Source organism: Pholis gunnellus (assembly GCF_910591455.1).
Source record: "Pholis gunnellus genome assembly, chromosome: 5".
NCBI classification, from domain to species: domain Eukaryota; kingdom Metazoa; phylum Chordata; class Actinopteri; order Perciformes; family Pholidae; genus Pholis; species Pholis gunnellus.
The window spans coordinates 20877207-20899093 of NC_136531.1; the positions used below are offsets into that span (position 1 = coordinate 20877207).

At 43.1% G+C, this 21887-nt stretch overlaps 1 protein-coding gene across 3 annotated transcripts; it reads right to left on the reverse strand.

The window, feature by feature from the left end:
- Positions 1 to 1534: 1534 nt before the first annotated feature.
- On the reverse strand, positions 1535 to 21484 carry ubn2a (ubinuclein 2a). Of its 3 annotated transcripts, XM_079159415.1 has the most exons (17): positions 20934 to 21484; positions 20031 to 20147; positions 19015 to 19122; positions 18113 to 18223; positions 16426 to 16529; positions 14812 to 15385; positions 13478 to 13548; positions 12963 to 13092; positions 11218 to 11324; positions 10710 to 10820; positions 10121 to 10264; positions 9631 to 9681; positions 9437 to 9479; positions 7295 to 8833; positions 6992 to 7199; positions 5527 to 5595; positions 1535 to 3925 (listed from the first exon to the last, which is right to left on the reverse strand). In XM_079159415.1, exons 1-17 carry the CDS (start codon positions 21216 to 21218, stop codon positions 3879 to 3881), a joined length of 3819 nt encoding a protein of 1272 aa, XP_079015541.1. In that variant the 5' UTR covers positions 21219 to 21484; the 3' UTR covers positions 1535 to 3878. The 3 variants fall into 3 exon arrangements, with proteins under 3 accessions (XP_079015541.1, XP_079015540.1, XP_079015539.1); XM_079159414.1 differs by lacking the exon at positions 19015 to 19122; XM_079159413.1 differs by lacking the exon at positions 5527 to 5595.
- Between the last annotated feature and the right edge of the window lie 403 nt (positions 21485 to 21887).

The window sequence follows — 21887 nt, forward strand, 5'->3', positions numbered from 1 at the left end:
TTCGTCTAGTTCTTTTCTTTACGCGCTGCTCTCCTCCAGATATCAAGCTTTCATAGTTATTTTGTAACATTGCTAATTCATTATTAATATCTATTTCTGTTATTATACAAATATTCTTTAATCAAGAGTTATAATCAAGATTTTAGCAAAAGTCAACGTTCATTACAATGCAAATTCAAGTTGTTTACTGTAGCGCTGCAACGATCAGAAACATTCTAGGACTATTATGCCTCTGCTCTGTGTTCATGGTTTGTCCGTCCGGCCCATCTCATGAAGGCGATGACTCAGGAACGCCTCCAGCGAATTCTTCACATTTGGTACAAAAGTCGACCTCGGGTCAAGGAGGACCTTTTTACGATCTATGATTTTTTTCAAAGCACAATTAGATTTTTGTGATTTTCTACACTGACCTTTAAATGTCTTTTTAACGAACTATATCACTACAGTTTTAGGCTCTTTTTTTAACATACTATACCATGGAATTTGTAAGACTTTTTCCCAACAAAGTATACTGACTTTTTTTCACATGCTGTACTTTAAATCCACAACACCATGGTTTTTTTTAAAACGTTTTTCGTTAATATAAATGACTTGACACAAAATTATATATTAATAATTCGACATATACCAACTTTCTTTCAACATACTATAGTATAACGTTTTAATTAGGTTTTTGACGTACTATACTGTTACTTTGACTAATCAATTCATAGTATTTCGAACATTCTATACTATAACTTTTTTCAACAATATACTATGACTTAGACTTTTTTCGATATACATTAAAACATTTTAAAAGACTGACATACTGTACTTTTTTCGAAATACTATGCAATGACGTTTTCCTATACTTTTTTTCAACATAGTACATTTATGAATGTTTGACATACTATGACTACGACTTTATTCATCAAACTATACTATGACTTTGTTCGACATACTATACTAGGACTTTTTAAGAATTTTCGCAACGTGCAAAACTTTTTCCCAACGTGATTGAACAATACTGTCATGACTTTTCCATTGACATACAATACAATTACTTTTTTCAACGTACCATTCTATGACTTTTTTTTTTATACCATTCTATGACTAAGAATTTTTGCGACATGCTATACATGAGTTTTTTCGAAATACTATGACTTTTGACATACCATAGCCTGATGAGCCTGCTGCTGCTCTGTGTGCCGTTTCCACGAGGAAGGAAACTGGATCTTAATTTCAGTGTTGAAGGTAAATGAGTTTAAGAACCCTTTTCTTCAGAAACCAAAATGTCAACGTTTTCTCTCGCATCCTCTGATCCACAGGTGTTTTCAATTCCCCTGATGACCCCTCCCCTTCCAGTCAAGCCAACCAATGAAAAGCATGATGAACCACGAGGAGGGGCCAGGCTCTGCGCTCTGGTGTTAATGGAGAATGAACATGTTGCTCCATAACACGAACGTTCAGTGCTGTTCATTTAAAATATATCCTCAGATTCAGCACTTAAAGATGTAGAAAGAAACCTTTTAAAAAAAGTCTTAAAGAGTCGTCATGAAAACCACCTGTTTTGTTTAATTTCATAATTGACACACAAAAATAATCTACAAAAGACCAAATTAAGTAACCAGTTAACCACGAAATGTCATTTTTATCCTCCCCGACCCCCAAAGAAAGCACAATTTATAAGATGTCACCCACTGCTCCAGTCACATGACTTCACAATGATGTCCTGAAGGACCACACGTCGACACTCATGGGTTTACATTTTGGGGGGAAATGTAAGAATAATCACTCGAACACGCACACACACACACAGTGACCAGCAACGCCCCATCTAAAGTGAGCTACAGAACAATCTTTGGCGCCATTCTCGGTGCAGCTGGTCAGTCAGACACACATGGATGAGGAACTAGTCGGGTGAGGACAACGAGAGACTCAGGAAGAACGGCTTTGTTAACGGAGGTATTCAGCAGAGGGAAGGTGTCTCTACAGGTTTGTTCAGACAGACAGCAAAGAGAGCTTTCAGCCTCGTGTCAATTTGACGGACACAGAGTGTTTCTGTGGGAGTGTGACTGTATCTGAACTCACCAGAAACTCCTATTTCTCTTTTTTTATTTTATTTTTTATCTTTTTTGTTTATAAAGTAGTTTCACTAGGCCCCAGGTACGGGTCAGCACAAAGAGGAGAAAGAAAGACATCCGTTACTCCGGGTTGGGAGTATTTACACATCATGCTAACCCTGTAGCTGAACCAGATAAACAGGCCAGATTAGCTTATTTTGTTGCATTATGCATTTGTAGCAGTTCATCATTACATACAAACAGTATAAAGCTTCTTTACAATTAGCTGAATCAATTTAGGGTTTTAGTGTTCATAGTGGGTTTTATTTTGATGCCAGCTAATGTGAGTTTGCAGCCATTTTGCAAACAGTTTGTTGACGTTTGTTTTGTAACATTCACCAAGCGGGAGATATTGTCCGTGTTAGAAGTTTTTGACACCTATTTTAACGTTATTCCCACTTGTGGGATTAATAAAGTAACTATCCATCGCTGCTCATAATGACGGTTTGAACAATAGGACGTGAAAGCTGAACAAGTGCAACTTTTTCCACTCAAGTTGAAACATTTTGCATCTAATCGCTTCTTTCCGTTGACTCTGTGTGCAAACCGTCTCTGAAATGTGCTTCGCATTCTGTCTGAACACACCCAAGAAAAACAGAAGTCTCGAGTGACATAACATCTACAAACATTTACAACTCCAGAAAACGCACCGACAAGTTGAGTAGAGGTTGAAAGCCAAGCGACGACTTGCACTTTTGCATTGAGCGTTTTACAGTCCTGCATAGATCTTTTTCATACGTTTTCAATACAAACTAAGGCGTTGTGTTATATTAAGTTGGATCGAGTTAATAAGCAGAGAAAGTAAATTAAAAAAATCTTAACTACAAAAACCCTAAAACAATTCAAGTAGGCTACAATCTTGACGTTTCTCCCCTCTCTCACGGGCGGCTCCCCTCTTCAGCAGAAGAGCCCAAAACTTTTTCGATTCAAGTCTTTTTTCCAGAAAAGGTCCAGTGTGATTAAACAGCACCAAAAAGCACACTGAGCAAGAGAGGGGCATCAAACTTACACTCGCTCACTGTTGTGAAGAGGGGGTACACATCTTTACCCATCCGTACAGAATAATCTGGAAAGAGATTAACAGTATATTGTGTTTCTTTATGTACATACACACATTCAAATCAACTTCACCGCGCTCTCTCTCTCTCACACACACTCACACACCATAACATGTTTTTGTCCCTGTGTAAATTACAAATAATTTATCAATGTTAATTTAAGCTACTACTTAACAGTCATTTGTGGGAGCAGAGGTGACCACAATAAAATGTCTACGGACACAACGAGTCCCACATCTGAGACAAAAAGACAAGAAAATAAAAATCTTTTTTTTTTTTCTTTTTGTACTGCAAGAACAAGAGTCCTGTTATTCCACATAAGCTTAAATACAACTTATATTACGCAGCATACGACTACTCTAATCTGTATCACCACCTCGCTCACACTCATTCCACAGTGATCAAGGTCGGTCATATGTAAACATGTTGACAAAAGAAATAAGCTGAAACAAAAATAAAAGTGTTCTCGTCATTCACTCCGTCTTGTTCTCATACCCGGTTCAGTAGAAAATACAGTTAAATTAATTCATCGTTGCCACTTGTAGCGAGGATGAACAGATTCTCCTTTAGGTCCATTTTGAAAAGAGGCGGTGGAGCCCCGCCCCCCTTCATACCACGTCACTGTGTCAGTCAATCAAAGCGAAGATTCCTATTGGTGGAGGTGTCCAGGAGGCTGTGATGTCACCCCGCTGGTGTCGGCCTCCTGCGCTGTTATTGGTCAGTGGGATTTCCTCTTCATGTCTCCACCCTGGCTTTGGTTCGCATCTGAGTGGAGAGGATGCAGATTTTTAACTATTTCGGTATCTGGATGGCAGTAAAACACGTTCACTGAACCTCCAACATCTCTGTGAATAAAGATGTGCTTCATTATGCAACATTCAATCCATCCAGCGTACACCGATGAGTAGGACCCCACATCAGCGACATCTTTAAAATCAGCTTAATTAAGCTTTTATATAATGTAGGCACTTATTTCAACATGTCTTATCCATTTTATTATTATTGCTTGAATGTTATATTGTTGATATATATTTTTTAAGAGCCGACCCTTTGCTGCATTTGAACCTGCGGTAAGTGTTTGAATGCAGCAGCCTTCATTTTTGACTTTTTTTTTAAAACCTGATTTTATTTGCGTCATTTCAGTCTGAAAGGTTTTAATCCTGGTCGAGCCGTGTAAAGCACTTTGTAACTTTGTTTTGAAAATTGATGTATAAATAGAGATTATTATTATTATTATTATAAACCACATCCAGCTCCTCACGTTTGCAGTTTTGAACACCTGACTTGTGCTTCAGGTTTTACTGTAAATTGAAGGTTTATTTACTGTAGAGCTGCTGAGCCTTTCAGTTATATTTAAGTGTTTTTAATCTTGGTTATTATCACGACTATACTTTAATTATCATTTGTTCCTTTTTTAACAGTCTCACTTTTACTTAATGTCAGTCATTATTCTTTATTTTGCTACTATTATAACATATATGCTGATCATTTACTCGATGAATTGTTTGACCTAGAGGGCAGTGAACCCCACAAGACGATTCTTAAACAACATTTCTGTATATATAATAATCTTTATTATTATTTTACTTAGTTGATATTCTTTACTGTTTAATATTTATATTACTGCAGCTCTTGTTTTTTACCATTTATCTTGTGTGCACTGTCCACTTTGCTGCTGTGGTCCTGTAAATTTCCCCACTGCAGGACTAGTAAAGGATTATCTTATCTTATCTTATTTATCTTATCTAGAAACCAAAGATGAACATATTTAGGTTTGTTGCCGACGGGCAGAATTCAATTGTTCGAGAGGCCCATTTTAATCTCAGAGGTTAAATTTAGCTTGTCAAACTAATTGAACTTGTAATATTGCAGTTTGAGGTTCATCACATGGTGAGCTGGTGCAACAGGAGGAGCTGTGCTTTGAGTCTCCAGATGTCGACGTTCAGATGGTTCTTTGATCTGAAGCCATGAATAATCCAGCTGAGGATTTGGTGTAGCTGTTTACAGCTATAGTTACAGTTGAGTTCAGCCGCAGATGAAGCTATACCTACATCCATGGTGGACATCAGCGAGCAAATGTTTTTCATATTTCATGCACGTAGTTTCAGACTGCTGTACATCACAGAAGAACAACCTGAATCTTCACCGTGTATTCTGCAATCTACTGAAACAATTAATCTGTGAATTTACAACATGCGTCTACTGCGCTACAGGGGACAAACAAGACGCATGCTAAACACCAAATATACTGAAGCAAGCAGAAAGTTACAAAGCAAACGACACAAGCAGCCGAGCAGAGGACGACAGGTCGATTTGACGCAGACAGATGGAGGACGAAGAGGAGGAGGAGGAGGAATGCAGATTACCTGAGAAAGCAAGCTGCAAGTGAGGAGGTAGGGCAGCCTGCGACCCTGACTGGAGACTCTTATACAGATCTGAGGAGAGATGGAGGGGAGATGAGAGGGGGGGGGGGATGACGCAAAGGAGGGGGGAGGCATGTTAAATGGGACTCCAGCAACAAAAGAGAGGAGAGGATCAAAGTCAGATGGCAGCGAGGTACAAAAGGTTGAGATGACAGAGACGGACACAAAGGATGTGGAGAACAAAGGAGGGAGACAGCGGTTTATAAAACAAAATGGAGATCGTGGCGAGAGGGTCACAGCGAGAGATGAGGAGCACGGCAGGCACAGTGGAGGTGCTGCTGGTGTACTTCAGTCAGAGCGCACACACACACGGCTGGAATTTTAATTTAAACACTATGAATAAGTAAATTCTCATTTCTATTTTTCTGGCTAATGTTGCAGTTGTGACTTAATTTTCTATTTTAAACTCCAGCCCTGTAATGTTCGTCTACATAAACAGTCAAACGTATTTCTCTATAAAAAAACATTAAAAAGATAATATGATTAACTGCTTGTTGTTATGCGTTTATTTATATTAAATAAGCTACAGATGACTCAATTTGCAGGCTACTGCTGTCTCTACAGACATCACAGTCAAAGTGACGTAAATTAACTGTCAGTCGTTGAGTCCTAGCTGAACAAGTGTATTTTCAGCTGTATAAATCCCTGCTGCGAGTAAATTCAAGACGCTAACTATTAAAACAAAACGGTATGAAATATAAAAACTTTTAATTTAGCTAAATATTAGGGGGAATAAAAAACGAGTAACTTTAATTACTTAAAAGATACTTTATTGCTGGTGATATTCTATATTCTGAAAAGACCAGATCAACAATGAATTGATCTAACGAGTATTGTCTGTCTGATATAGCTTATTCCGCTGTGCCATAGAGCTGCAGTGTTGTCCAAAACTATTTAAAGTACATCAATGCGTGATCTGTTCCTTCATTAAGATGGACACAGGCACTGTAGTTTATGTTGAGTTAACACACACACACACACACACACACACACACACACACAAATACTCGATTGTCCACCGTGACCGAAAGTAGTACCCAACAAATGTTTACTCCGATTTTAGAAAAGGTTGCTAAAAACTACAGTGCGCAGCCGTTCTAGGACATTATGTAAGACATAAAAAAAGAAACTATTCATTACCTGTTTATTAAAGATCTTCACCGAGAGACCGTCTGATTCACTGATCGTTTTGGTCTTTTTATAGAATTTGTTGACAGAAAAACCTATATAGTGTATCACCCACATTATCCTAGTTACTGTATCTTTTTGAAAGGGCCAAACACAAGAGGTCAGTACGCCTGAATCATTTAGTCTTTGGGTTGAAATCACAAATGTTGTTTCCCTTTTTTTCTCTTAATCAATATTAAGCAACAAATCACACGCTCACAAGTTGGGTGTCCACACTCACCCATTAGGTCGCTCTGTGCTAGGGTGTATCCTGAGTTGGCGCTGGGGGCTGAGCCCATGCCAGCGATCCCTGGGGCTCCAGGAGGGTTGAAATTGAGCAACTGGGGGAACTGGAAGGGCAGCGAGACCGGCACCAGGCCTCCCAACATCCCAAAGCCCAGGGGCAGAGCGGAGGCGCTGCCCAGGAGGGAAGAGCCGGCTGTTGATACCTGCAGAAACGAGAAGCAAACAAAGATTGTTCTTCCATTTATTCAGAAATGTAACTCCATTGTCCAAATAAAGGTAAAGCTAAATATGAAAGAACCTGTGAGAGGTGTGACGTTGTGGAGGACGTGGCCAAAGTTCCTGAAGCAGCCCAACCGTTTCCTGCCTTTGAGCTCTGGTTGGCCCCACCCACCACCCTCTGCCTCTGCCCGTGATTGGCCGAGACTGAAGGTGCAGAAGACAGGGGAGTTTTGTCTGGGCGACTGCACACACTTGATATAACTCCCTTGTTGTTGATGGAGTTGATGTTCATGCTACTGTTGCTCGTCGTGCACTGAGCTTTCTGGCCTCCGGCGAAACTGAAGTTGCCCTGCGTCTGCTTCACCTGCCCGCCGCCCGATACACTGAAGGGGGGGCGAAAAGCTTTGGGCGTTTTGGGGGAGTACTGGTGTTGTTGCTGTTGGCTGGGGATCATTTGATGGGAGAGCAGGTGTGAGGGCGACGATGCCGGGGAGGGCGGTGGGGTGGGGGCAGGAGGCCGAGGGGTGAGCTTGATGATGGGGGAGGAGTTGCTGCTGTGGGAGGACTTGGTGAGGGTGGCCTGCATGGGTGTGATGAAGTTGGCCTGGTGGAGATGATGATGATGATGATGTGTGTGGGATTTACCTTGAGAGGAGTGGGAGGTGTGGGAGGTTGGGGACGGCGAGGAGGCCACCGGGGAGGGAGGGCAGAAGGACTGCAGGCCAGGGTGGGTGCTAGAGTTAGAGCGGGACAGTGAGGAGGGGGAGGAAGAAGGCGTGATGCTGCTGCTGCTGCTGCTGCTCACGCTGCCGTTGCTGCTGATGCCGCTGGTTTTGGCACTGCTCTTGGCCAGTCCTTGGGGGGCTCCCATAGCTACCAGCATCCCTGCCGGGCTAACAAAGCCCTTCTGATGGGGGGGCAGCAGTGGGGAAGAGGTGGGAGGAGGTCGCTGCTTCGGGGGCGATGGGGACGGGTGTGGATGCATCTTGCCACTCACGCTCATCACCAAGCTTGGCCTGTGATTGGATGACGCCATGGTAATAAGTCTCTGAGTCTGGGTTTGGCCCATGGTGCCAGATCCTTTAATCAGGCCATAAGGACCGACTGCCGTCCTGGAGGCCAGCGACAGGCCTGCTGCCTGCACACGAGCCAAGGAGGAAACAGCGGGAGACGTGGAAGAGGAGGTAGAAGAGGAGGTCGGTAGCGTTGTTGTTGTTGTTGGCAAGTTCCCAGCAGACGCCAGCGGGGCGGCCTCCACCTTAGAGAAGGAATGCTGCTGCGTTGTGGATGAAATGGAGGCTGAGAGCTGAGAGGCTGAGGGGTAATGAGGGGTGACGGGGGGAGGAGAGGTGGTGGGCATTTGCAGGGGCGGGGGCGACAAGGGACTGTCTGAGAAGCCCAGGCCCTTAGATGCATTGCTGAGGAGGGCCAGTGCGTGGGAGATGGAGTCCAGAGAGGGAGCGGTCAGATCCTCATCCAGTGAGTCTGACAGACAGATGGGCTCCGGGGGCGAGGAAGAGAAGGGGGGCTGGCGGGTGGAGGTCAGAGCGGATACGGAGGTGGGCAGAGACGGGATGGAGGTCATCATGAGAGGTGGTTTGTGGATCCAGAGACCCTCCTAAAGACCAGAAGACATGTGATCAGTGTCAGTACCTCAGAGGCAGAAAGAGCCAGGCAAGACTCAAAATGGCGACATCGGCGCGGAGCAGCAAATAAATCAATCAACAGGACTGTAGTGCTCTAATGTGCAAAAGCTTCAGGAAGTGTTGCGCTCTGTTGACGGTATCTTAACATTGGAGTATCAGGAGAATGGGAGAAGAAGAAACTACTTAGAGCTATGAAACATTATTAAGTGAATGTGAGCCGTTTTGTATTTTTGACCTGGCCTTTATTTGTTAATGTTGGCTAAACCCCCGGCTATTGTTTGAAACCAGCTTTTACACAATAGTTAGAGAATAAAAACACACATAAAATGAAATGAATACTGAAGAGCGATTCTGTATTCAGAACTGAGCCAACATGATACGAGCAGCCAAGACACATTATGAGGCACTGAGTACAGCATCATATTGCTGCTTCATGATTAAATGCTGTTTGGAAAATTCAGATTAAATTATCATTGTGGGTTTAAAAAAAAAAAAAAAAAACTGTACGGAAAGATTTTGATTCTGTTTAATATTGTTTAGATATTATACAGTAAATGATCTGAGCTGTCACTCACCTTGGCTTTGGCCTTGGGCCCAGGCACCATTCTCCTCTTGACTCTGAATGGAAAAATGCAGGCAAATATTTAGACTTTTCTATTTACAATTTGCATACAAGCCCAGTCTCTGAGAAAACCCTGTTTGACTGTTAGACTGAAGTAGTAGTGTTCCTGAGGGCACATGTGAGATAAATATGTAAGTAAACACTTACAGGTTTCCAGTGAGGTGGCTGTGAACAGCAAGACTCTCCTTGAGCAGAATCCTAAACAGAGAAAACACAGCATTCATTGCCAGAGGACGAGAGAGGTTGGATTCATGCCAAGTTACCAGAGTTAAAAGAACATCACTGTCTGGGATGTAGAAGAAACGATTTTTCAATTACAACTAATGTATCGAGTAGGGAAAAACATGGGACCCCTATTGCTTTGTCTGTGTACGAGCAACACAAACGTCTGCAGCGATAGTACTGCAGTTGGGCCACACAAAAGAATATGGTATGGAAATTCAAGTTGGAAGTGTTTTAAATATTGTTCAAGTAATATTTGCTTCTTTTTTTTTGCTGTTTTACGGTCAACTCCCCTGTTCTCACCCGGGAGAATTTTCAGTCTTATCACCATGAAGGAATTTGTTCACCAGCTGTTATGTATAATGGTTATTTGAGCACAACACACACACACACACACACAGAAACACACACAGACCTGGCCTGCATCCAGCCCTTGGGCCATAGTGGTTTGACCTCATTCTCTAAGAAGGCCTTGAGGTAGTCCTCCACAGACAGAGAGCACTGGTTCTCCATCTCGTAGCAGCTCAGCTTCACTCGCACCAAGCTGCACAGCAGGTTCCTGCACAAACAAAAATGTTCAATTCAACGGAAGTCCTTCACTATTAAAATCTAAATTAGGCTGCAGGTGTTTAGCACATAATGACAAAGGAGGCCGTTGTTCTTCAGGGAGTCAGAGGTAATCAAAAAACCATTTCTGAAAATGTCGAGGCTGTAACGAAAATGAATGATGATTGAAACGCAGCTGAGCAGAGAGTCAGTCTCAAGGGTTCTGTAATTACATCAGGACAGTAGGGTTTCCACATTCACGCAGGAATAAAAAGGCAGCGCTTTCATTAGAAACTTTAAGGGGAACTTCATGATGTCTCTGGTTCTGTTGCATCGATTTGGATATTTTTTTCTTCTTTGGTTAAGGAATAATCTCGACTCAGTTGCCGTTTTTTCCCCCTCATTCATTTTCAAAACCCAAATGTCAGTCCCGGATCATTACAGTCCCGGATCATTACCTGAGCTTGTCATCCCAGGCAAACTTTTTCCGTGGGCCCATCACCCTTTTCCCAGGCTTTTCCTCATCTTCCTCCTCTGAGCCGTTCTTATCGCCCTCTTCTGACTGCAGCCTGCAGGAAACACACACACACACACACACACAGTCAGTAACACGTAAACGTACAAGCACACATTCAACGGTTTGAATAAATTTTATTGTATAACCTCAATGATTTCTACATTCTCGTAGGTTTATGGTCCAAGTGTCCAGTTACAGAAAAAGGTTCTGTAGACGCCTGACCATCTAAAAGAGCTCAATTTAAAAATCAAAAACAAAAGTGATGCTGTCCTCAGACGCATAGCTATTCCATAAACAAAAACTAAACATGGCTGTTTGGTAAAAAATGGTGAACGGTCATAAAAGTCAGACCCGATGACAGGCAGAGGCAGAAGATGGTGAAAATCAGGGTTTTAGTTGCGTTCACCTGTTTCACTTCTTGCTTAAAACAAGAACAAAGATTTGCTTACTTTGCAACCCTGGCCATGCAGTCCATGTTGTATCTGGCTATTTGCTCCGGCATCACACTACACACCGCCAGCTTCAGCTTCAACAGCGGCGTCCGTAGACGATCATCCTGAGAGAGACAGAGAGAGACAGAGACAGAGAGAGAGAGAGAGAGAGAGACAGAGAGAGACAGAGAGAGAGAGAGAGAGAAGGGGTGGTTGCATTAAAGACAGCGGGAGAACAAGAAAGAAAGAAAGGTGGGGGAAACCAAAACGTTGGAGCAGGGCAACAGTGGGAGGGAAGAAAAAGACAGAAAGGTGAAAGGAGAAGAAAGAAAAAGAGGAAGAAAGAGCATCAACAGAAAGAGTCAAAGGGGGAGAGGGTGGGGGAGTAAGTCGATGTAATCAACACTGCTACTTTAATGGCCCATGACAAAAGACATTTAAAAGTCAGTTTTCAGTGGCAGTCATCATTGCACTCGTCAGCCTACACTGAGATCCCTGCACATTAACAACTGAAGCAGAGAAGATGTCGGAGGATTAAACGCTACATGAAGAGGCACAAATAATGTGGAGAAACTGGAGGGTCCGTTTTATACAACAGGAGCTCCAACGAAGCAGCGAACATGCTCAGAAATATCGCTGAAACTCAGAAAACAGATGGTTTTTAGGAAACTTTAGTTTGTTTGTTGTGAAGAATCCCCAAATAATTTTGTGGTCAAAGACGAGCATGTGTGTGCGCCACAAGGGATCATAATACATCACGGGTGTGAAGCACTACAAATAAAAACAAAGTAGCAGTTGGAGGAGTAGAAAAACTACGTACAGAACTCGTACAACACTTCGTTGTTTCTGAATATGGACTATATTAATACTTGCATGTTCCCTGCACAGACACACATCTATATCATCTACAAAATAGCCTCATATAGAAATGATTTGGAAACGGCACTTATGATGGCTTATTTCCCCATACTTTTGATAACATTTGAATAGTTGTTTTTCTTCACGACACAAAATGATTTATTGAACTTTCAAAAAATAGCAGCGCACATTTATGTGTTCAAGAGAGTTCAGCCATGTATCATTTACAAGATTATAGTCTGAATGTTGAACAGGGTGACTCTGCTTTGTTACTGGTAGAAGTTGCTGTCAACATTTTGAAAGTTGTGGAGCACTAGAGTTGATTTAGTGTCCAGCTTTGTAACTTTCTGAAAACAACAATCCAACTGCACACCCACTTCACGCAGCGATTGGCCAGGTGTGTAAATATGTGAAAGTATGCAAGATCTTAACTTCTCTCTCTCATCCTCAACATTATGAACGCCTTGAAGAAGGGACCTTGTGCGCCATGATCCCCTTTTAAAACAGTCATCGCGTATCTCATGACGGCAGCTTTTGCCTTCAGCTGTGGTCGGTCAACGCTTAACACCAACTACTTCTTTGAAGCATCCAAAATTCAGAAGTTTGGTTATTGTTGGTCTGCTGCCTTGTTGTGGAAACCAGGTAAACGACAAAGAATAAAGACGATCTCTCCAGAAATGCTGCAATAATCCGGTTTGTGGGCGTTCTGTGAACATGAGGAAAACAATATTTTCCCAATGGCTGGCTACTCCATATCCTTGTGGGAGGCCCCGATTACTGTACACCGCCTACTTGTACTCTTATTAAAACTAGTCATTGGTGACCAACCAACATCTCTTACTGTCCCACCATTCACAGCAGTCTAGAACCGTCACCGGCTTCCTCCAGAGCTGAGCCTCACTTACCTGGATGTTGAGACTGAGCTTCTTCAGGCGTTTGAGGAGGGCTTCTTTATTGCACGGCACAAATGCCTCCATGTGCGCGTAGATGCCTAAGCGCACATCGGGAGGCTGCTCCTGGACCTGCAACTCGATGCTGAGAGGAAAAAGAGGGAGAAAAAGTCACAACTGTGAGGTCAAAAAAAAAATAAGGAAATGGACAGTTACAGTGGAGGAGGTTGAAAAGCAAAAAAAAAAAAAAACACGGGATACAGAGTGACAGAATAAAAGAGAGATGGGAGATTGAAGATTGAGGAAGAATAAAGCGTAGTTGTGCTGAATGAGAAAAAAACAAGAGAGTGGAATGGAAATGAGAAGCATGTCATTAACACAGACAATGAGAGACGGAGAGAAAACAAAACACTTAAAGACAGCAGGAGAGGTGGTGAGGGAAATCTGCAGAAAATGAGAGAGAGACACTGAAGAGGAGGACGGGTGTGCCGGGATTGGGCTGACGGTGATTTAAAAGCTGTCCTACTCACTCCAGGAGAATGTTATTCATGTCCAAGGTGAAAAATTTCTTCCTGCCCTCTTGATCAAACTGCCGCGAGGCCTGTAGGAGAAAAAGTGGAGTCAGCATTTCCACTGTTCCATACAGTACAAATACATATACATGCGTCTGTGACGCTGTGCCTTTCGGGGACTTTGTACCGACAGAAACACCCAATAAGTTCGGCTTGTTTGCCTCTTCACTTTGGCTGGTGTGAAAGCTGTCAATCAAACTCAAACAATCAAATCACTAGGCGGCAATTCTAGCACGAGTTAAAAAGACTACCGTTAAATCCACCTGTTGATCGCAGGAACCGTCAAGGACCTCCTGGTCTGTGACGTCGATTTAACAACGCCATGTAGTGAGCAGCGTGGTAACGCCATCAGCAAGTGAGTGCCCAAACTCTCCCTGATCAATCACAAAGTGTGAACTAATGACAACATGTGTTGTGCTTTAGTCCTGCTCCACATAGCAACCTCCTCCTCTGATAGTCAGGTACAACCTCTTTTCCGTGACTTTCTACCTTGAAAGTCAGTTGCAGTCTCGACAAACAATGCTCATAATCAGCTATTTCTTTGCAAACTTGTGTGACCCCCCCCAGCTAAGAACAATGAAGAAAAACGCACACAAAGTACTGCATGATCTGCTGCCTGTTTCCCCCACACACAGAGCTGATAATGTATCACAGCAGTCACCAAAACTGTCCCGTTGCTCTGAATAACTTACAGCTCTTGGTTTGTTTGTAATAAGTCAATCTGAATGCAAAACAGACAAGAAGTTAAAGGCCACAATGAAGAGCTGTTTGCTTGGTTTGGACCAAATGAGTCACTCGAGTGACCTAAGGGACGCTTCCTTTGATGAAATCAAAAAAATGCTGCTTGCTAAGTTTGAATCTCCCAAGCTTTCCCCATATCTTTGGAAGCAACAAAAAAATCAATGGCTTTATTTATTTCTCTGCCTCCCTCCTCCTCACTCTTCTCTTGTTCACCTCTGCATAGTTCACTTGAATCATCCTTCTCCACTGCCTCGCTCTGCCCGTCTTTGCGTTTCTTTTCAACATCTAGTAAAACAATTCTCAGCTACAAACGGACTCTGTGGCTGCAAGATATGAAAGCAACAAGAAAATAAGAAGTTCTTCAGAGGCAGTGATGCTAACCCTGCTGTTTCAGCACAATAAAAAACCTTCAGGGTTCAGCTTGGAGCCGTGTTTCTCCAAGGCTTTAGAAGAGCCTATTCTCGTTGGACTAAACAATAAACGTGTGCCACTTCCTGAGCTTATGGGCATTTGCATTTCAGCCGCCCACAGACAGGCTACAGTTGACTCACCGCCCGCAGGTCCTCGATGCGTTTAATAAGCGGAGCAGGCAGTCCATCAGGCAGCAGAGGCGGAGTAAACAGTCCGCTGGAAGACCCCAGGCCTCGCCCTTGGCCACTTCCTCCAGCTGCTGCTGCTGCTGCTGCTGCTGCTTTAGAGCCCGGAACACCGACTCCCAGAATGCCATTCTCCCTGGCCGCCGCCATGGCGTGCTGCTGGTCAGTGTCCAACAAGCTGAAGTCCAGGTCGCCTAGGAGATCCTGCAGCTCCTTCTCATTGGCCGACCCTAGCAGTGACATCACAGCGGGGTCTGAGGTGAGGTCAGCCAGTGACAAGTCGCCGCTGGCTGTGGTGCCCTGCGGATGGGCTGAGTTAGAGGCTAGCAGGTGGTTCGTTGAGTTGGTGGACTGCAGCTTGTTAGCCACAACTCCTGCCAAACCGGGGTGAGCCACGTTCGTGTTCCTTTTCCTCATCTCCTCCTTCTCCCGGGTGAAGCGGCGGAGCATGGCTGCCAGGTACAGTGAGTCCTTCATCAGCTTCTTCCTCTTCTTCTTCTCCGGCCGGTGGAGGGTTAGGGCTGTCACTCTGTTGGAGGAAAGCATTGCAGTGCCTTGTTAGCACAACGCTTAATACATGTTTTACATGAATCGTCAAACTGCATCTGGATTTTGTTTCACGTCGACACCGAGTACGCTTACACGCACATGCGTATCCAGGTTTTGATGTTATTCAGGATATGACGTTTGACGAAACCTGTGAAGCAATCTGCCCGTTTACATAACTCAATCAGTATTCCGTTTATTGATAATCTGTTGTGTATTGATTCGTCAACATCTCAGTCACTATGTTCTGTACCAACAGAGAATGATCAAAAATGTGTGTTTACATGCCACAGTGTCCCAGTTCCTGGAGTACTGAGGGATACTCCACAAATGTATCATCATATATTTAAATATGGGAAGAGGAACTGTGTGTTCTGCGGGCTAACCTGCAGGCTGCTATGAAAGATCTAACACACGCCCACACACACACACACACACACACACACATATATATATATATATATATATATAACATCATCCGTTTCATAATGCCACAATAGAAATAGCTGCTACTATTTTTGGAGGTTACTTTCAGCGTGGTGGCATGTTGCAGTATTTGGCCTATCTGAGCGTGGAGCATGGCGTGTTTTCTGGCTCGTCACCGCAGCTCAGAGCAAGTCACAGTCAGCATCGCTGCCTCATGATAGATGTATGAGAGGATCCGCACACAAGCATAATGTCACACCGGGAGGTGGATTATTAGCGCAGTAAAGAGTGGACAAATGCATCATCACATATTCACAGTGGCCCACAAATCTACGGGTGTCCAAATGTCAACTTCTCAAGCATAGGAGAGGAACGTTTACCATTTAAATATCAGCGTCTATGTGACATTTACTTTTATAATAGCTTGGCTTAATGGTTACGACTCATTCGATTAGGTGGTAGCTTTTCTTAAAAGGGTTATAAGGAAAGTGGCGAGACACAAGGCAGCTTGCTCAGCTTCTCATGAGCCATTTCAATAAACACAGACCTAACAAGTGTAAAGACAAGACGGTAATATTGCATCATCATGATTCTCACCCTTGTTTAGGTACTCTGTTCTTCTTCGGGTTCTTCTCTTCCAGATTATTCACTTCCTTCTTTTTCCTCTTCTTAATCACCTGCTCGTTGTTGTCATTCGTCTTCTGAAACGAAAGCACACACACACACACACACACACACACACAAACTCCTTAACGCAAAGAAGCAGAAGACGACAGTGCACAGTGGAGATTAATCAATTCTGTCTGAGGAACGCACACTGTGTTCTCTCACTCTCTCTCTGTGTGTGTGTGTGCGTAGGTGTGTGTAGGAGTGTGTGTGTGACAGAGAGAAAGAGTGAGCGTGCACCTGTATGTCCTTCAGAGATTTTCCTTGATGTGGTGACGGATAACATCGACAACACGTTTCACTAAACCCACTGAAAACCAAGCTCCTGTTGGGAGGACACTGATGTGCCCGTTCAGATCCTGCCGTGTCATATGTTTCAATAACAACAGGAAGTTTTGCAATATTTTTCATCAAAATGAATAGATGCCACACAGCTCTTCTCTAGGAAACCCTGCTTTATTTACTCCAGAATAAAGCAGGGTTTGGTATTAAAGCTCAGACTTCTTAAAGCCAAATAAAACTATGTAATTGATAACTTCTAAAATGCATTACAATTTCCAAGACCGCCATTTGTCCACAGGGTCCCACGTGTTGTTCTTGCCTCACTGAACTTTTTTTGGTTTATGGGAGGTAGTGCATTAAAAACAAACCCTAAAGTCTACAGCGCAGCTAGCCGCCCTGTGAGGCTGTGCTTACAATGACAATGCTGGTGTCAAAGCAATACTTCCCCCATAAAGTGATCACGTGTACATCAATTACTCATCCCATGTCACCTTCTTAAAGAAAACCTTGAACCATCTCGATGAATTGAAGTCGCGATTGACAACAGCAAAACTATGTCGAAACATCTGCTCACAAACTGTCACACGTGCAGAATAATCCAAGTCTCACTTACCCATTCGTATGCTCACTACTTCACACACGTGCTTTTTGGGTGAAGTATTTCTTTCAACAGATATGCTTACCGTGGTTACCATCTTAGTTTAGCGGATTGGCATGCTAACCTATGCTAATTAGCAAAGGCAGGAAAAGTCAGGGGATCACCAAAATCATTGGGATTGATCCTCAAAAAGGAAGAGGAATGTCTGAACATTTTGTGCCAAACCATCCAATAGGTGTCGAGATATTTCAGTCTGGACCAAAGTGAAGGACCAACTGACAATGCCACCCCTAGACACAAGCAATCTTACATATTCCCAACACGGATACTAGTAACAAGCACACATAAGTTATAGCTTACCTAAAATGTGAAGCTTATCATCACAGTTTTTGTTATTTTTACATATAGTTTCTGAATATTTGACTTGGAGTGTTTTTAATGGTGATAATATGTATATATATAATATGTATTGTGTTGGCTTGTTGGTAGTGTGATGTTGCCTCGGCCACCTGCATTCCAGCATCTTTGCTAGTTTACATCAAGGACCAGAATGAAAATGACTTTTGGACTTTGTGTCCTCCTCATCATCTTATGTGTCATTTTATACTCTCTCTCATAACTCTTTCTCACAAATGAAATCCAACAAAATAAACATTTTCCCGGCCTGAGAGTGATTTTGAAAACCCTTGAATAACAGATTCCTTATGTTCTGTCCTGAACGTGTTAAAGTCGTCTCACCTGGTCCTCCTCTGGCTCCGAGTCGGAGGCCGCTCTGAACTGCAGCGTGCCGGTGTTGATGTAAAATCCCCCCAGCTTTGTGGTCAAAGAGGCAGGAACCAGCTCATCATACTGAGAAAAACAACAATAGAAGCCAGTTTGTAGTAAAACATCACAGTAAATCCTCTTACACAACAAAAGAGGATCCTGTGATAATGTTTCTAGATAATTTAAAAAAAATAAGCCTGTGCTCTCATGTTGGTCAGAGGACTTGTTGTGCGCCAAAATAAATAAAATGTCACAGTCCCTTCAAGCCACTTTTCCATCACCGAGCATATCAAAACAAAAAAGGAGAAGAAAAAAATAAGGGTCCAACAGGCGCTGCAGGAAAGACAGCTATCAAAACAACAAAAACAAATATCATATAATAGCGGATATTCCATACACAGAGCATGATTGTAGCTATTACAGTCAGACGGAGTGATATCCTCTGAATATGGAGCAACAAACGCTGTCAAAGAAAACCAATGACGTGTCCCTGTGTGGACGCGAGCAGCACATACGTCTTTATAAGTCACAAGGATGATTTTAGACCATAGGCTCATGTTGGTTGTAAGAAGGGACAAGGGTCTATGTTTAGAAGAGCCACTGAAACCTCGTGCCAGGAAATAAATACCGAACAAATACCGAACAGCCGAGGAACAATGTCCACCTCAACACAACAAGAAACGAGAACAGCAGTTCAGGAATGTGACGAGGACGGCGAATTAATCAGCAGATAATACGGGAGAAAAGAGAACAATGTGCAACGTTGTTATTAAGACTGAAGAGAGATATCTGACTAATTAAAAGTGACATCCTCAAAAAAAACTAAACCACAGGTGAATAATCACCTCATTATGAATAAAGTGAGGGGCACTCACAGCTTCTGAGTTGTCGATAAAGGGGTCTGTGTCGTCGTAGCCAAAGCCTATATCAATCAAATCTTGCATTCTGTCCTTCTTCTTCTTCTTCTCCTCCTCTGTGTTACCCTGAAAAATAATTTAAAAATATTATATAATATTAAGTTTGGATTTTGATTCCCATGAAAATTCCTCACATTTATTCTAAATCTTATAATAGCCCCTTTTCAGAGTGAGGATTTACAAAACGTCCTGGCTTTGTGTATTTCTGGGTATTTGGTCCTCGTTAGACAACTAAAGCCCGACTGATCAATCCATCAGGCCCAGAAAGGCTTCTGATAGATACGTGCTTATTAGCCGATAAGTATCAAAAACAGAAATGCCAAACATACGTTTGAGCTCATCCATAAATGTTTTGTTTTAAATATCACAATATGTCTGAGCACTGACTAGTTTCATTTTTCGACTGTTAAATGTTTTAATAATTACGTATCTGTGTACGAATTCATTAAAAACAAACAAACAAAGAGGGATTTCTATCAAAAAATGTTTATGGTTTGCATTAATATAAAAAATTGCATTGTTATTGGATATTTAAATTCTCTGATATCAATATTAGCTGAGATTTTGCTATATAAATTGAATGTCCTTGACTATAACAAGTAACTAAATAAAGAAACAAATATAATAATTTAAACCAAAATATCGCAGCCAATACTAGCTTATTGTATATCGTGGTATTGATGATTGTGTGGGTCCATAACTAACAAGAAGTCGCAGTACAGAAATACCAAAGATATATAAGAGGTCATTCAGAAGCAGTGTTGCCATCACACGGACCGTCCCCCAGAGAGAACCAGCAAGTTGATTATTCTACTGTAAAATGTCCATCATGGCATCAACAGATACATGATCATCACAACTCTCAAATGTGAATATTGGAATCTGCCTCATAAATCCCAACATTAGTCAGGGTATAACTCTAACGTGATCAAATTCCAAATACCTCAGAATAGAAATGAAATATAATAACTCACGTATTTATTGTCAAACTTTTTTGCCAGGGCCTCAACCTGGAGCCGCTCTCTCTCGTCCTCGTTGAAGAGGTCGCTGGGATTGTGAGCTGAAGTCAGACTTGGAGGATTTTTCTTTACCTGGAACAAAAATGATTTACATTAAATATTACGAACAGCAATAATTACATGTCAGAGCTATGGTTCAAGTGCCCCTCACAGTAAGACAATGTATATCTATGACTATAACTGAACCTCAAGGAAAAGAAAAGTCGAATTGGCAAAATATCAAAACTAAAAATAAATTATTAACATGGTGCTTTAATCGTACTGTGGTTTTGCCACTCATGTTAAAGCATACTATGATAAACTGGATTATCATTGTCAAAACGAGGCGAGCTTCTCTTTGATCTCTCAGCTCTGACATTTGCTTGCTCCCATGCTACATCCTGGTACTTCCATCAGCAATGCTCTATCATCCATCTATCACCCGCAGCCAGAGGGCCAAGCTGCATGTGGCACTTCCAAGTGCTGTAATGGCTGTGTGTGTATGGGCTGTTGCTGGGCAAGTCTGAGTGAACAGGACACAGGTAGCGAGCACAAGATGAGCACCATCTCGACATGTTCATAGAGAGGAGGTCCCTCGACAAGAACCTAGAATCTGACAAGAGCGCAGCAGAAGTTGGATAGCGCACAGAGTGGACCGGCTGGCTGCGTGGTCCAAAAAAAAAAACTGCTGCCGTCTTTTGTGTTGAGTCGTACTAATGGTCAGTTTCAACCACGCCAGTCCACGGAAGGACACGGTGCACTTCCCCCCTCTCACTTAGCAATGACAAGTCTACACAAACACTTGCCAAAGCAAATAGAATGAACTCCAGCTGCAGTGTCAGCCGGCCTGGTGGCGTTAGTCAAACTGGGAGACCTTACCTGGAGGTTTTGGATGAGTTCGCCGTAATTAAACTCGGCGGAGGAGCGGTCGTCGGGCTCCGGTAGGGTCAGGTTGAGCCGCACCGTCGCCCTCTTCTCGGCTCCAGCCTTCTCCCTGTCGCCGTCGCTGGCAGCACCCCCTGCCCCGGTCGCTGCCTCGACCTCCCCGGCTCCACCGAAGTTGAAGTCGGCCTCATCCTCCAGCCGGCGTTTCCTAGACTCCGCGGCGGCTCCAGCTGCGAAGGCCGAGAGGGTGACAAATTGCACTTTTCTCGGTTCGGCCATTTGGATGAGCTGCCTGCCTGAACCTCGCTCCGGACAGACAGCGACAGCGAGGAGAAGAGCTACTTCGCGAAACTACTCCAAATTGGGGGATTGAAGAAGGTTTCGCGAAGGTCCGACGGCTGCTCAGTGCCTACACGGGTGTGTGGGCCTCCTCCGCACCATACGAAATAAACTCCAGGGGCTGAGACGGTCGGGGAAAAGTTGTTTTTACGGCAGCTACTTGCATCCTCAATTTGCTATGGGGACGAGACATTCACAGGAGCCATCTTGGGTTTCGGGAGTAAATAAAATATCAGAAGAGAGGGGTCGCTGCGCCTGCGCGTACGCACAGAACGGAAGCATCGCGACACAGGGGAGGGGGGCGTCACGTCATGTCCAATCACCGCGTGCCCCGATCCTAAACCCGCCTCTGTCACAACTGGCGATAATAACAACACTGTTAGTACTATTATGACCTTTATTAAGTGTCTGGGTGAAGGACAGGCTGTGGGAAATGCACACCACGTGCTGCGTGTATTCAAATATCGATTAACTCATCTCAATTCAACAATCGACGGCTTTCAGTGGAAGCTTTTCTTTCTGTCTATTCAGGGAAATGCTGAATTGTGCATTTTTCTACAATGGCACCAACACACACTCAAACATCAAATCCTGAGCGGAAGAAAGCAA